Source organism: Kogia breviceps, chromosome 20 (genome assembly GCF_026419965.1).
Source record: "Kogia breviceps isolate mKogBre1 chromosome 20, mKogBre1 haplotype 1, whole genome shotgun sequence".
In the NCBI taxonomy this organism is placed as follows: Eukaryota; Metazoa; Chordata; class Mammalia; order Artiodactyla; family Physeteridae; genus Kogia; species Kogia breviceps.
In genome coordinates this window covers 10,298,746-10,312,481 of record NC_081329.1, presented here as the reverse complement: position 1 = coordinate 10,312,481, position 13,736 = coordinate 10,298,746, and the positions used below count along the sequence as shown (strand labels likewise).

At 51.4% G+C, this 13,736-nt stretch overlaps 2 protein-coding genes across 12 annotated transcripts in view; one reads left to right on the top strand and one right to left on the bottom strand.

Annotated features, from left to right (window-relative positions):
• ERICH1 (glutamate rich 1) overlaps positions 1–3,389 on the bottom strand; it is a 56,372-nt gene extending 52,983 nt beyond the window's left edge. The window contains exon 1 of one of the 3 annotated variants that reach the window (XM_059049567.2): positions 3,188–3,389. In XM_059049567.2, the coding sequence (XP_058905550.1) occupies positions 3,188–3,209 (22 nt within the window). In that variant the 5' untranslated portion in view covers positions 3,210–3,389. The remainder of the gene's footprint in view (positions 1–3,187) is intronic. The other 2 variants (XM_059049568.2, XM_059049565.2) reach the window with 2 other exon arrangements.
• A 6,691-nt stretch (positions 3,390–10,080) lies between these two features.
• The window catches only part of DLGAP2 (DLG associated protein 2), a 719,273-nt gene continuing 715,617 nt past the window's right edge, over positions 10,081–13,736 (top strand). For all 9 annotated transcript variants that reach the window (XR_010838517.1, XR_010838518.1, XM_067022654.1 and 6 more), the window contains exon 1: positions 10,081–10,272. Coding sequence is in view for 3 of the 9 variants with exons in the window: in XM_067022654.1 (XP_066878755.1) it covers positions 10,255–10,272 (18 nt within the window). In the remaining 6 variants the exon portion in view is untranslated. The remainder of the gene's footprint in view (positions 10,273–13,736) is intronic.

Sequence of the window (13,736 nt, the reverse complement as noted above, 5' to 3'; positions counted from 1 at the left end):
CCAGGCCCCCTCCTCTCCCCTTCTCCTCTGAAGCCCAGATACGCTGCAGCCCTGCAGCCACCTCCGCCGCCCCGGCCCACGGCGCCCCGAGCGCGGCCAGCGGGGCATCTGCTCCACCGTCACTCGGCCTGCATCGGGTCCACGTCACGAGCCCCGCAGACCAGGAAGACAAGAGGCGGCCCTGGTTCACACCACAACGCGGTACAAGCGCTTAGAAGCTTTGCTGGCTAAAACCCCACCGAGTGTTCCTCAGTGTTTGTTACCCCAGCACGAGTGCTCCTGCGACCTCGTTAAGAAGATGCGGAGAATGGATATTGCGTTTCTCACTTACAATGGCTGCTTGGACGCTTTCAAGACTTACTAATCCAGGCTTTCACCACAATGTTCTTCAACAGCCCAACTTTACTCGGTAACTTTGTCAGAGACCCAACAGGAAGGAGGCCTGTTTCAGGACGGATGGTGAAAAGTCGAGTCCTCTGGGTGCAGCGAGCTGAGGGCCGGGAGCAGGGCGTTGCTGCCAGGCTTGGCCAGGCCGCACCACCGGAAGGATGGAGAGCAGGTGCTGGCGAATGAGGGCAGAGCCCCAGGCAGGAGAGGAGGCCCGGGCAGGGTGCAGGGGGTCAACCAGCCACAGGGGCCCGTGAAGGCCACGCCAGGGCTGCCCCCGCGAACCTCACAGTTAGTCTGCAGAGCCTGCTGGCTCCATTGCTGGTGGGGGTTATAAAAAGTAGCTTGGGGGGCTTCCCTGGTGGCGCAGTGGTTGAGAGTCCGCCTGCCGATGCAGGGTACGCGGGTTCGTGCCCCGGACCGGGAGGATCCCACATGCTGCGGAGCGGCTGGGCCCGTGAGCCATGGCCGCTGAGCCTGCGCGTCCGGAGCCTGTGCTCCGCAACGGGAGAGGCCACAGCAGTGAGAGGCCCGCGTACCGGGAAAAAAAAAAAAAAAAAAAAAAGTAGCTTGGGGACCCATCAAAATACTGTAATGCCCGCTTTGGAGCTAACATCTGACTATTGAGGAATTTCGTCACTTTATGAGATGATCTGTTCTTTCAGGGTGACCAGGTGAGTCCTAACGCCTGGGGCTCAGAGCAGTGGGGGAAGCCGGGCAAAGAGGTTTTCTACAAAGGAAGCCACAGACTGGGAACATTATTTACTCTTCTCTGTATTCTGCCTTACTGAGAAATTCATTTCTTTTTCCTATTTTAAGCAAATGCTTATTAACTAGAGTTGCCACTGGGCTTTCCCTTTCAAAGGGCAAAAACACAACCATGTTTGAAACGTAGAGGAGGAAAAAAATAACCATGGCCCGAACTAATCCAAATAAAAAGAGAAACATATCTAAAACCTTCAAAACCATAAAACTCCTAGAAGAAAACATAGGGGAAAAGCTCCTTGACATCATGGGTCTCAGCAATGAATTTTTTGGATTTGACACCAAAAGCAAAGACAACAACAGCAAAAACAAACAAAAGAAACTAAAAAGCTTCTGCAAAGCAAATGAAACTGTCAACAAAATGAAAAGGCAACCTACTGAAGGGGAAAAAATATTTGTATGCTATATATCTGGTAAGGGGCTAATATCCAAAATACAGAACGAATCCATACAATTCAATAGCCAAAAAACCCAAACAATCTGAATAGAAAATGGGCAGAGGAACTGAGCAGACATTTCTCCAAAGAAGACATACAGGTGGCCAACAGGTATACAAAAAGATGCTCAAGATCACTAACCATCAGGGAAATGCAAATCAAAACCAATGAGATATCACCTCACACCTGTCAGAATGGCCATCATCAAAAAGACAAGAAATCGCAAGTGTTGGTGAGCATGTGAAGAAAAGGGATCCCTTGTGCACTGTTGGTGGGATGTAAATTGGTGCAGCCACTATGGAAAACAGTATGAAGTTTCCTCAAAAAATTAAACATAGACCTACCATACAATCCAGCAATTCCACTTCCGGGTATTTAACCAAAGAGAAGAAAAACACTAACTCAAAAAGATACATGCACCCCAATATTCACTGCAGTATTATTCACAATAGCCAAGACAACCTAAGTGTCCACTGATGGATGGATGAATAAAGCAGATGTGAATTCTACTCAGCCATAAAGAAGGAAATGTTTTCATTTCCAATAACATGGATGATTCTGAGGACTTTATGCTAAGTGAAATAAGTCAAAGGAAGAAAAATACTGTAAGATCTCACTTATTTGTGGAATCTAAAAAAAAAACAATCGAGAAAAGGAGCTCACAGATACAGAAAACAGACTGATAGTTGCCAGAGGTGATTGGGGGATGGGAGAAATGGGTAAAGATGGTCAAAAGGTACAGACTTCCAGTTATAAGATAAATAAGTCTTGGGATGTAGTTATACAGCATGGTGACTATAGTTAACACTGCTGTATGGCGAATTTGAAAGTTGCTGAGAGAGAGAGCAGGTCCTAAAAGTTCTCATCACAAGGAAAAGAAATTGTGTAACTGTATGAGGTGATGGATGTTAACTCATTGGGTGGTGGTTTTGCAGTGCATAGCCCATCAAGTCACTGTGCTGTATACACACCTTAAACCCACACAGTGCTATATATCAATCATATCTGAATAAAACTGGGAAAAACAGAATCTCCTTTTTTCATTTTAATATTAATGATTATAGGGTAATGAGAAGTTTGCTGGGCTTTCCATGAGGTGTCTGGAGTTCCCTGTATCTCTGACATTCATTCTAAGGCATGTGCCAGGTTAACCAATTAAATGTATCCATCCTGCCTTTGGTGTTGGCTAAACATACTACCATAGCTTAATAACACTAGTTACGCGCCCAGAAACTCAGACAGAATCCCTGCAGGTAAATGGTTTGAGAGTCAGAATCTGGGCTTTGGGAGGAGCCCCTTACAATCCCGGGTCCTCACGGCCCCGGGTCCCCAAGGTCCCCGTCCTCACGGCCCCGGGTCCCCACGGTCCCCGTCCTCACGGCCCCGGGTCCCCACGGTCCCCGTCCTCACGGCCTCGGGTCCCCACGGTCTCCGTCCTCACGGCTCCGGGTCCTCACGGTCTCCATCCTCACGGTCCCGGGTCCCCACAGCCCCAGGTTCCCACAGTCCTCACAGTCCCGGGTGCCCACAGTCCCGAGGGCCCAGAGTCCCCCTCCTCCAAAGCTCCCGGTCCCCACAGACCCCCGACCCCCGCTTACCGTGCCTCCGCAGCGCCGCCATGCCGGCCTCGCCGCCCCAGCGACCCCTGCGACCCCCAGCCCAGGCCCGAGCCGCGCGACTGCACTTCCGGATACCGTCCTTTGTAGGCCCGTCCCCAACAGCAGTCCTGCCCAATCAGGATCCGGGGTCTCTGCCACTGGACGCCAATCAGCCGCGCACCGGCTGCAGATTGGCTGTAACGCGCGCTGTGGGCATGGCCCGTGGGCGTTAGTACTCCGAGCATGCTCAGAGGGAAGGGTGTGACCCGGGTGAGCAGACCCGGGCTGCGGAGGGGTCATGGGGCGGGGTCAGCGGGAGGGTGTCAGGGGTTAGGGGGTCATCAGAAGACTGTCACTGGAAGGGGTGGGTGGGTCAGCGAGAGGTGGTTAGTGGGTCAGCAGGAGGGGAGTCAGAGGTTAGGCGGTCACTGGGAGGAGGTCAGCGCGGGGCGGGATTGTGTTCCTGGGTGGCCGCCCACAGTGTCACCCTGGGTCCCAGCGCTGCACAGGGATGCGAGCAGAGGGCGGAGTCCGCTAAGCGCCCATCGGGCCAGGGTCCTATCGTACCGCAGAAGCTGGGACTCAGAGCAGAGAAGAAACTGGGAAGAGGGGAGCCCGCAGACTGACCAGGAAGACCGCCGCCCCCTGACCCCTGACTCCTGTGGCACTGACCCCTTCTGCCCGCTGTTGCGACTGCGGCAGGTGGATTTCTTCCCTTGGCCCCCCTCCAACCAGTTCACCTTCTCTGGGACCTTGGTTGATTGTTTACCCTTCTTCCTTGAATCCGTTTCTTGGAGAACATATTTCCTGAGAGGCTGTCTGTGCCGGGCCCTGCTATGGAAGCCGAGGCACCTCCTGACAGGCTGACGAGCAGACAAGTCCTTGTGAGACAGAGATGTCTTCCCGCCGGGAAGGGGTTTCAGAGTGGGGGTGGGGGTGGGGGTGGGTCAGGAAGACCTCCTGGAAGGTAATTTGAACCAGGCTTGAGGCAGAGGGAGAAAGGCTCGGTGATGTCCAGGCAAAGAGCACTCAAAGCGGAAGGGGCCATCCAGGCCTGCAGCAGCACAGGAGCAGGGACAGGGACAGCCGCCGTCGGATAGGAAAGCAGGTGGTGCTGCGTGAGTTTGCGAAGATGCAAGGGTCAGCCTTACGTTTCCCAGGCAGTCAGGTGGAGGATAACGGCTGGTTTTGAGCAGAGGAGTGAAATGATCTGAAGCCCATCTTGAAGGAGTGGCTTGAGCCGCTGAGCTGAGATCTGATTTGGTGGGGAAGCAGGAGGCCAGCTCGAGTCCATCCCTGTGAGAAGGACCCTGGTGGCTAACACCAGGGTAGTGGTGGATGAGGCTGTGGGAAGAGGTTGTTGGATTTGGATATATGTGAAGACAGAGCAAAAGAGGTTTTCTGATCGACCAAGAGTGGCTTTGGTAGGAGAGAAGTGTGGCACGGCTCCAGGTTTTGATTTGGAAACTGGGAGGCTGGAGTGGTCCCAAGGAGATGAGAAACCTCCCTGGGGGCTGGGGGGGGCGGACATTGTTGGGTGGTGTGCAGTGCCAGGCATGTTAGGTTTGAGGTTCTCCTTAGATGTGTAAACGTGGGCATCAGTTAGGCAGCTGAATAGGATTTTAGGATTCAGGAGAAAGTACGAGGATGGAGATATACAGCTGGGTTTGTCTGCATGTAGGTGCATTTAAAGTTCTAAGAGGGAGTGTAGATAGAGAAGTGGTCCAAGGACAGCTCTGAGGGGCTCTAACTTCTAGAAGGTGGGGAGATGAGGAGGGAAAGGGCAGGGGGGCCAGGAGTACAGTGAGCTGTCCTGAAGCCAAGTCACGTGATCGCTGGTCTGAAATGATGTTGAGGACCCACCACAGACAATTGTATTCATCAAGCGCAGGTTCTCAGTGACCTTGATTACAATAATTTCGTTGAAGTGGTAGAGGTAAAAGCTTGATGGGAATTCGGTAGAGAGAATTGCAGGAGAGAAATGGAAGATATCGGATGCAGATCTCTCTCTACTGGACCCAATATGTGGTAGCAGCTGGAGGGTCCCTAAAGACAGAACACACAGACACACCACGTACACACATATAATCAAAAGAGGGTTGTTTAGAAAATACACATGCCACACACACCAAATTTATGTGAAGGATCTGATCAAGTTGAAACTGAAAATGAGTAATGGAACACAAATGACACAATTTAAAAATGGGTCAAAGACCTTAACAGACACCTCACCAAAGATAGACAGATGGAAAATAAGCATATTGAAGGTTGCCCCACATCATATGTCATCACGGGCTGCAATTTAGAACAATGAGACACCACTACACACCTATGAGAATGCCAAATCCAGACACTGACAACATAAAGTGCTGACAAGGATGTGGAGCAACAGGAACTCTCATCATTGCTGGTGGACACAGCCACTGTGGAAGACAGTTGGGTGGTGTCTTATCCTATGATCCATCAATCTCATTCCCCAGTATTTGCCCAAATGAGATGGAAACTTATGTGCACACCATATCCTGCACACAGATATTTATAGCAGCTTTATAATTGCCAGAACCTGGAGGCACCCAAGATGTCCTTCAGCAGGTGAATGGATAAGGAAACTGTGGTGCATCCAGACAATGGGATATTATAAAGCTAAAAAGAAATGAGCTATCGAAAGCCATGAAAAGACATGGAGAAAACTTAAATGCATATCACTAAGCACAAGAAGCCAATGTGAAAAGTCTACATACTGTATGTAATTCCAACTCTGTCACATTCTGGAAAAGGCAAAACTATGGAGACAGTAAAAAGATCAGTGGTTGCCAGGGGTTGGGATGGGAGGTATGAAACACAGAGGATTTTTAGGGCAGTGAAACGACTCTGTATGATGTTATAATGGTGGAAGCAGGTCATTATTCATTTGTCCTAACCCACAGAATATACAACTCCAAGAATGAACCCAATGTAAACTATGGACTCTGGGTGATAGTGACACATCAACATAGGTTCATTAGTTGTAATACATGGACCATCTAGTTTGGATGTTGATAATGGGGCGGGGGCTGTGCATGGGTAGGGGCAGAGGCCATATAGGAAATCTCTGCACCTTCTCCTCAATTTTCCTGTGAACCTAAAACCACTCTAAAAAATCAAGTCTATTTAACAATAGATGGTGTGGGAGAGAGGGAGTGCACACGGAATGGTATCCTTGATTAGTTCACACTTGACCTCGTTCTCTACTTCAGCTTCCCAACAGTATTCAAGCAGCTCTGGACTTTCTAACCTTACAACGAGATCTTCCCAGAAACCATCTCTTTTCCTCCAGCCCTGTTCCTTTAATCTCCTTTACACTCAAACTTCTTGAAAGAGTTGATGACAAAGCCAGTCTCCACTTTGTCGTCTTCGGTTGACTCTGTTGCCCATATGTGCCTCCATCCCCCTCCACTGTAACTGCTCTTGCTGAAGTCACAGGACCTCATGTCACAGGATCCAGTGCACACTTGTCGGTATCCGCTCAGTGGTCTCCCAGAAGCACCATCTACCCAGCTGCAGAGACCTGGGATTCACTGGCATCCTCTCCTCCCTCTCTTCCCCCATGACCCATCGAAGAAATCACAGCAAGTGTATTCTACCTGCATCATTTCTTACTTCCACTGTCTCGTTCATGTCTTCATCATCTCTCACTACGGTTTATCCACGCATTTCTAAATTGAGCTCCCCAATTCCACTCTTGTTTCCTCACTCCCATCCCCACCTCCATCTCTTCTCCTCATAGCAGCCAAAATGACTTTTAAAAAAAATCTTGTTGCCATTGAAAAATCAATGACTGTAATCCATCATATTGACAAGCTAAAGAAGAAAAATCACATGATCATATCAATAGATGCAGAAAAAACATTTGACAAAATCCAATAAAATCCAAAATTCATGATAAAACTCTCATCAAACTAGGAAGAGAAGGAAACTTCTTCAACTTGATAAAGAACATCTGCAGAAAACCTATAGCTAACATCATACTTAATGGTGAGAAACTAGATGCCACCCCACCACCGTCAGGGACAAGGCAAGGATGCCCCTCTCACCACTTTTCAACATTGTACTGCAAGTCCCAGCTAATGCAGTAAGACATGAAAAGGAAACACAAGGTATATAAATTGGGAAGGGAGAAATACAATTGTCTTTGTCCACAAATGACATGATTGTCTATGCAGAACATCTTATTTCCCTGCTAAAAATCTTATGTCAAATTTCATTGTATATAAGATACAACTCAGAGTCCTTAAAATGCCCTTTGAACACCCCTCACTTGCTCTCCAGATGCATTCATGCTATTCTCTCTCTCACTTTGTTCTGGTTTCTCTGTTATTCCCCTGGGTCTTCAGGCCTGCTCTTCCTTCTACTTGAAATCCTTTCCCTGCCCCACTCTCTTCTTGCCTGAATCCCATTCCTTCTCCAGGGCTCTGGTAGAAGTGGCCCTCTGATTTCATGCTGGTTCTGCTGTAGAGACCCTTGCACTCACCTGCGGGCACCTTAAGCCCTACAGTTCAGCCTCACGGCTTTCTCTGAAGCTGTGGGACTTACTGTGCCAGAGGAACCTGGGGTGGGGGGAGCAACAGGCAATCATTGGCAGATAGAGATCAGATGGAAAAATGTCCAGCCTTTCTACTGAAGGCAGGCAATTCTGAGGTGCATTCCACACCGTGCCCTCGGGGGATCCCCAGCCAAATTGAGATCCCACTCTCCACAGGGGTGGCCAGCTTTGTAAAGCATCTATGTTAATAACATCCCCTCCCTCTTTGTCTCACTCTTCCTGCTTCCTTTCTCATTTCCTGCCTCACCCTCCCAAATAAACTACCTGCACCCAAATTCATGTCTCAGGACCTGCTGGTGGGAGAACCCAGAGGAAGATAAAGACTTAATGAGGATTCCCAAAAAGGGTTCTTCTCTCATCTCAGAGCTGTGTGGTTGCCCTTCAACCATTCAATAACACCCTTTACTTTCCTTTAGAAAAGTAATTATAATTTGTAATTATATGTTACTGTGCTATTTTAAAAAAATGATTCTCCTTCTAGACTGGAAGCTCCAGGGGCCAGAGACAGCTTCTCTGTTTTGCTCACATTTTGACAGACATGACGGGCACTCAGTACATCTTTCTTATTTTTGTTGTTGCTCTTTCATGAATGAATAAATAAATGCATTTTTAAAAGATGAAAAGATGAAATCAACAAGGACCTACCGTATAGACAGGGAACTCTACTCAATACTCTGTAATAACCTATATGAAAAAGAATAGATATATGTATATATCTAAATCACTTTGCTGTACACCTGAAACTAACACAACATTGTAAATCAACTATACTCCAATATAAAATAAAAATTAAAAAATTAATTAATTAATTTAAGCAAGGTGAAAGGATGAGGACAAAAATGGAGAGGAGGGAAGTAAAGGGAAAGTACATTTTAAAGTTAAAAAATTGATCTAGAACTTCGATTTGTGGTTGAGGTTTGGAACACACAGTTCATTGGTTTTGACAGAGGAGACAAGTTGGAAGATAAACACTAAGGAGAAATGTGATTGTGGGCAGGTTTCTTTAGTTCATCTTGTATCCACTCCCTCAGCATTTGGAACTCTGCTATGAAGATAATTAATTAATTTAAGCAAGAAGATAAGCTGCAATTGATTAATGTGAGTGATCAATTATATAAAGAAATATTATGGAGACAGTGCTCTTATTTAAAGATCTTAGAATTTCTGGAAAAGATTGGTTAGTCTCATCCCAAATATTTTTGGTCGCTTGATTCTCTTTTCCTGTTCTAATCCCTGCCCATTTTCCTATAAACTTCCATCTTGGTGATTTCTCTTATTCTAGAAGCTTTCACATCTTTAATCTCATTTAAACTTCACAACAGCCCAGTGAGAGACGTGGAAAGCTCCGTTTTGCAGATGTATTAAAAACCGGGGCTCTGGGACCGGCCCAAGGTCAGGTAAAACACAGGGATAAGCAAGAACGAAGCCAGTTGGTCTCTAGTTACCGGTGCGGCGGCTTCACGCTAGGCCATGGTAACTTTCCCTCCCCCTGGCAGTCCCACCCCGGAAGGGCATTCCCATGAATTTAATCCCAGTCTATCAAAACGTGGCCAAAGTCGCTAAATTGTTCCAGTTCGCTGCAGGTCGTGAACAGAATTTCTACTGAACCGATTCTCCTTCCTTATCCCCCGGCTGCTGTGGTCTTTGCGCTCTGGGAGCAGACGCGCGAAGGCGTCCAGACCCCATCGCCCCAGGTTTACCGACAGAGAGACGCTGTTCCTGGGCCTGGGGACGCCGTGGTGACCCTTCTTCCCTGCGAAGACACGGCGGCATGTTTCTCTACGGGGAGGAGCGCGCATGGAAAGGTGGAGGCTCGGTTTAGGTAGCAGGAGGGGCGGCCCATCGATACCCTCGCCGACAAGTAGGATACACATCTCTCCGCGTCCTCTGCGCCGCGTGAGCATCCCGAGTACGGGGAAGACTTTACCCCGTCCACGAATCCCTCGCACGATGCGCCCGCGTGTCACTCCTGCTCCCGAGTGGGCCGCGCTGTGCCAGGTGTCGGGGTGCGTGTGGGACACGCGGGCTGACTTTCCAGCGCCGTGAGCACCTGCTCCGCGTGCAGCGGTGAGGCCGCTGCCCCCGGGAGCCACTCGGGCGCCTCCTGTCCCCCGCCGTCCCCGCGTGACCCGCCGCTCCCCGCGCAACAGTTGGCTGGGCGGGCGGTGCGCGCGCTCCCCGGGCCATGCGCGCGAGGCGCGCCAGGCGGCCGGGCCGCAAGCGCGGGCCGGGGTCGCAGCGCAGAGGCCTGGCGCTCCCCCAGGCGCGGGCCCGGCCCCTCTCCAGATGCTGCCGCGCGCCGGCCGCCCCCCCGTGCGCCGGTGCCTCCCCGGGCGCCCAGTGCGCAGGCGCCGGCCGTGAGGACCGACCGTGCGCTGGGCTCCAGCGGGTTGGAGCGGCGGCGGTGGAGGGGACGCGCGGGCTGGCGAACTGACGGGCGGACGGGCCATGTCGCCCCGCACCTGCTGAACTGGAGCACCCGAGGATGTCTGCGCTGAGGAAGGTGAGAGTCACCGGGACCGGAGCCGCGCGGGGACGGGGCTAGGGGCGCGAGAACCGTCGGGAGTTGCGGGGGAGAAGGCTGCCCGGCGGGACGGACCGCCGGGGCCCCGCGAGGGCGGCTGGGTGAGGGGCGGGGACCCCGGGGCAGCCTGTGCACTGGGTTCCCTCACCCCGAGCTGCGGGGCGAGCGGGAGCGGGCGCAGAGCGGGGCGTCGCGGAGGGGTGACATTCTCCGCCCGGCCCGGCAAGCCGGGGGACCCGCGGGGACCCGGGAGGAAGCGCCGGCCGCCGAGGGGCTGCGCGCCGGGCTCCGGCTGGGCACCGCGAGGGGATGGGGGCGGCAGGCAGCAAACTGCGCCCCCTCCCCCCGCCCGGCGCAGGCGGGGACGCCGAGCGCCCCTGGGAACGCGAGGAAGGCGCCGGGAGCCCGGGCTCGGCGCGGGGGTCGCGGGGGGCGCGCGGCCGGGCGGCGGGAGGGGTCACTGGCGCCGGGGCGCGGCGCCCGGGGGTGGCTGGAGGAGCGCGTCGGGAGGGCGGCCTCCGGCTCTCCGAGTGGGAGCGGAGCGCGGGGGCTTTTTCGGGGCGGTTGCTAAGCGAGCCGCTACCCGGCGCAGGATTCTGTAACCAAGCCTCCCCCGGCAGCGGCTGTTGCCGTTCTGGGCTCGCTCGCTGACGGTAGCAGGAGAAATAAGGAGGCTGTCGTTATTACAGCCTGGGCGGCGAGGGGCGGGAGCGGCGGGCACGGGGGCCGCCGGGCGGGCCAGCTGGGCGCCCGGCGCCCGGCCCCCGGCTCCCGCGTGCGGCGCCCAGAGACGCGGAGCGGAGTGGACGAGACCCGGCGGGGGCTGCGCCAAGAGTCGGGGGTGGGGTCGGGGCCCGCGGGTTCGCCGGCGGGGAGCGGCGAGAACCAGCTCCGGGGGGCGACCTGCGTCGGAAACTCGGGAGCCGCTTCTCCGGCGCCCGCGCTTCGCCGGAACGTGGTCCGGCCGCCTGGGTGTCGCTTCCCCGGTGAATGGCGACTCGGCCGGGCTCCGGATTCGGAATTCGGGACTTGCCGGCGTGGCTGGCTCGGATCGATCACAAATAAAGCGATCGGCAGCGAGTCCTTCCTGCGATTAATTCTGCCAGCACGGGCTGCGGGTGGTTTTGGAGCCGGAAATGTAAAGCGCACCTGCTTATTCTGCCATCTGAGGAGGACTTCAGCCTAGGACTTTCCCGAGGGGCCTCAGCGCCGGGGGTCTTGGGGCTTTGCTCACGGTAACCAGCTCGTGTGTCCTCTTGGACGGTGTGTCTGATTGGAACTCGCGGGCCTGGTAATCCATGACTTAAGGAGGACTCTTGCTTGCAGATGAGAATCGATTGTATTAGTTATCAGAAACCCCCCTGGCATCTCAGCATGGCCTGAGAGAGCCCACAGCCTCATCCAAAAGGACTCTTTCTCTGTCTCAAAGCCGACACCACAGAGTCGTCTCCCCTCCCCCAACACCTTGGAAGGAACAACATTTGGATTTGAGGTTAATGTGCGTTACAACACCCTTTTCATTTTACTTCCTTTACATTCTCTGCAAAAGGTAATAGGTAACCACGGCAAAAAATGGTGAAACGATGAAAAAAATGGTAATTCTTGGCAGGTCAAGCTGTTACTCTGGTGTTTAAAAAAAAAAATGTCATTAATCAGGATTTTCCAGTAGCCAAATTGTCTTGTGCAGGTGGCTGGGTGACTCACAGATTTAGCTCTGATAGTAATTGTAGAGTGTGTGTACCACTTCCTTTTAGATGGTGTGACTTTCTCATTGCTTGGAAGGGAACAAATTAGAATATGTTACACCCCACATCTGGAGGCAGGACCAGCAGGCTGTGGGGAACAGTCTCTGCTCAGGCACGTCTGGGCTGGGAGAGGTATGGACCCAGTGAATGAAAACAGTAAGAAGAAATAGTCCTGTCCTGAAGCACGCAGCCCCTTCCCGCCAGCACTTTCGAGTCCCGTCCCAGGTCAGGAGTTCCATCGATGGGGGGGGAGGGGTGTTTCTCCTCTGTGATCCCCCGTCAAGGGAGGCCTGCTTTGTGTCTGCGAGCCCCTCCTGCCCCCTCGTGCCCTTCTGTTCCTAATTTCCTCTGTTCTTGGTTAAGAAATCGATAAGCATTGGATGACTTACCCTAGCGATCTATCACGTCATATCTGCAGGTTACATTTTAGGTTAAGGAGCAAAATGAATGCTCTGTAGATAATCCAAAGTGTTGAAGGAATTTAAGTTTTCGCACCACAAAGATGTTTTCTGCAATATGCATTCTATCCTATTCGAGTTTCCACGCGGGTAATCATTTATTCCCTTTCCTTCCGCTTACAGTATAACTATCCAAAGTGGCTGGAGATGGACGTAAACATGTACTTATTCACCAATGTGTTTGTGCCTTAGGTTTCTTGTGTTGTAGGCGAATTAATAACGATATGTCTTATTTTTATAGAATTCAGATTGCTTTGCATGATTCCTCCCCAGTGACATAAACACGTCCTCCTATGGCAGTCTATTGCTTCTCCTATTTTCGTCTACTTCATTTTTGAAATTGGTGGAAATTTCCCATTAAGTACTAAAAGTGAAAAAGCACTTTGCACAATTTAAATCACATTCGATTTCGGATACCCAGCATCCAACCAATTCTGAAACTAAATTCTAACATTTTAAAGCTTGTTACAGGATTTGTTACCTGTGTTTTTAACAGTGTCTTCCATCGTGTGCCTACATGATGAAACTGAAGAAACGCTGTAGTTCTTTTATATTTGAGGAGAAACTTCATGATTTCTCAGTCACTCAAGGAGTTGAGTGATACACACTTTGATCATAGATTTTAAAGGGAAATTAATTAAATGTATTATTTATTGACCCTTGGAATGGATATGCCACGGTCATTCACTGGATACAATAAAAATAACTATGATTCATCATTTTGGCCAGATGGGAGTCATATTTAAAACATTGGCAGCATGTTGGTTATAAAAGAATTATGGGCCACCCAACAGGAAGTTAGCGGGCAACGCATTCTCTGCAGTTAAAAACCATTCTGATCAACCACAGCTTTACATACAAGTTGTTTTTTATCATGTAACCATATTTCCAGCAGATCGCCAGCTTTTAAAGTAGGTGTCGTTGTCTTCCGGGCATGTGTGTCACAAAGACTGAGCACGGTAGCTTCCAGTTTATTCATGGCAGACACTCTCGTTTACGGGGAGCTAAGCATGAGGGCTTTGGCGTCGACGGGTATGGTTGGGGGGTGCAGATTCCCCCCTAAATCCTGCATCTGCCGTTAGGAGAGCCTTTACCTTTACAGCACCCTTCCCTTCCAGGGCTTAACACCAGTGACAAACAGCGGCTTTGGAGCCGGTGTTAATCTCCTGGTCCAAGGCAGTGGCATCCGCGTGTAAGACCAGTTGTCCCTTTCTCTGCGGGGCCTCTGCCCTGGCCGCAC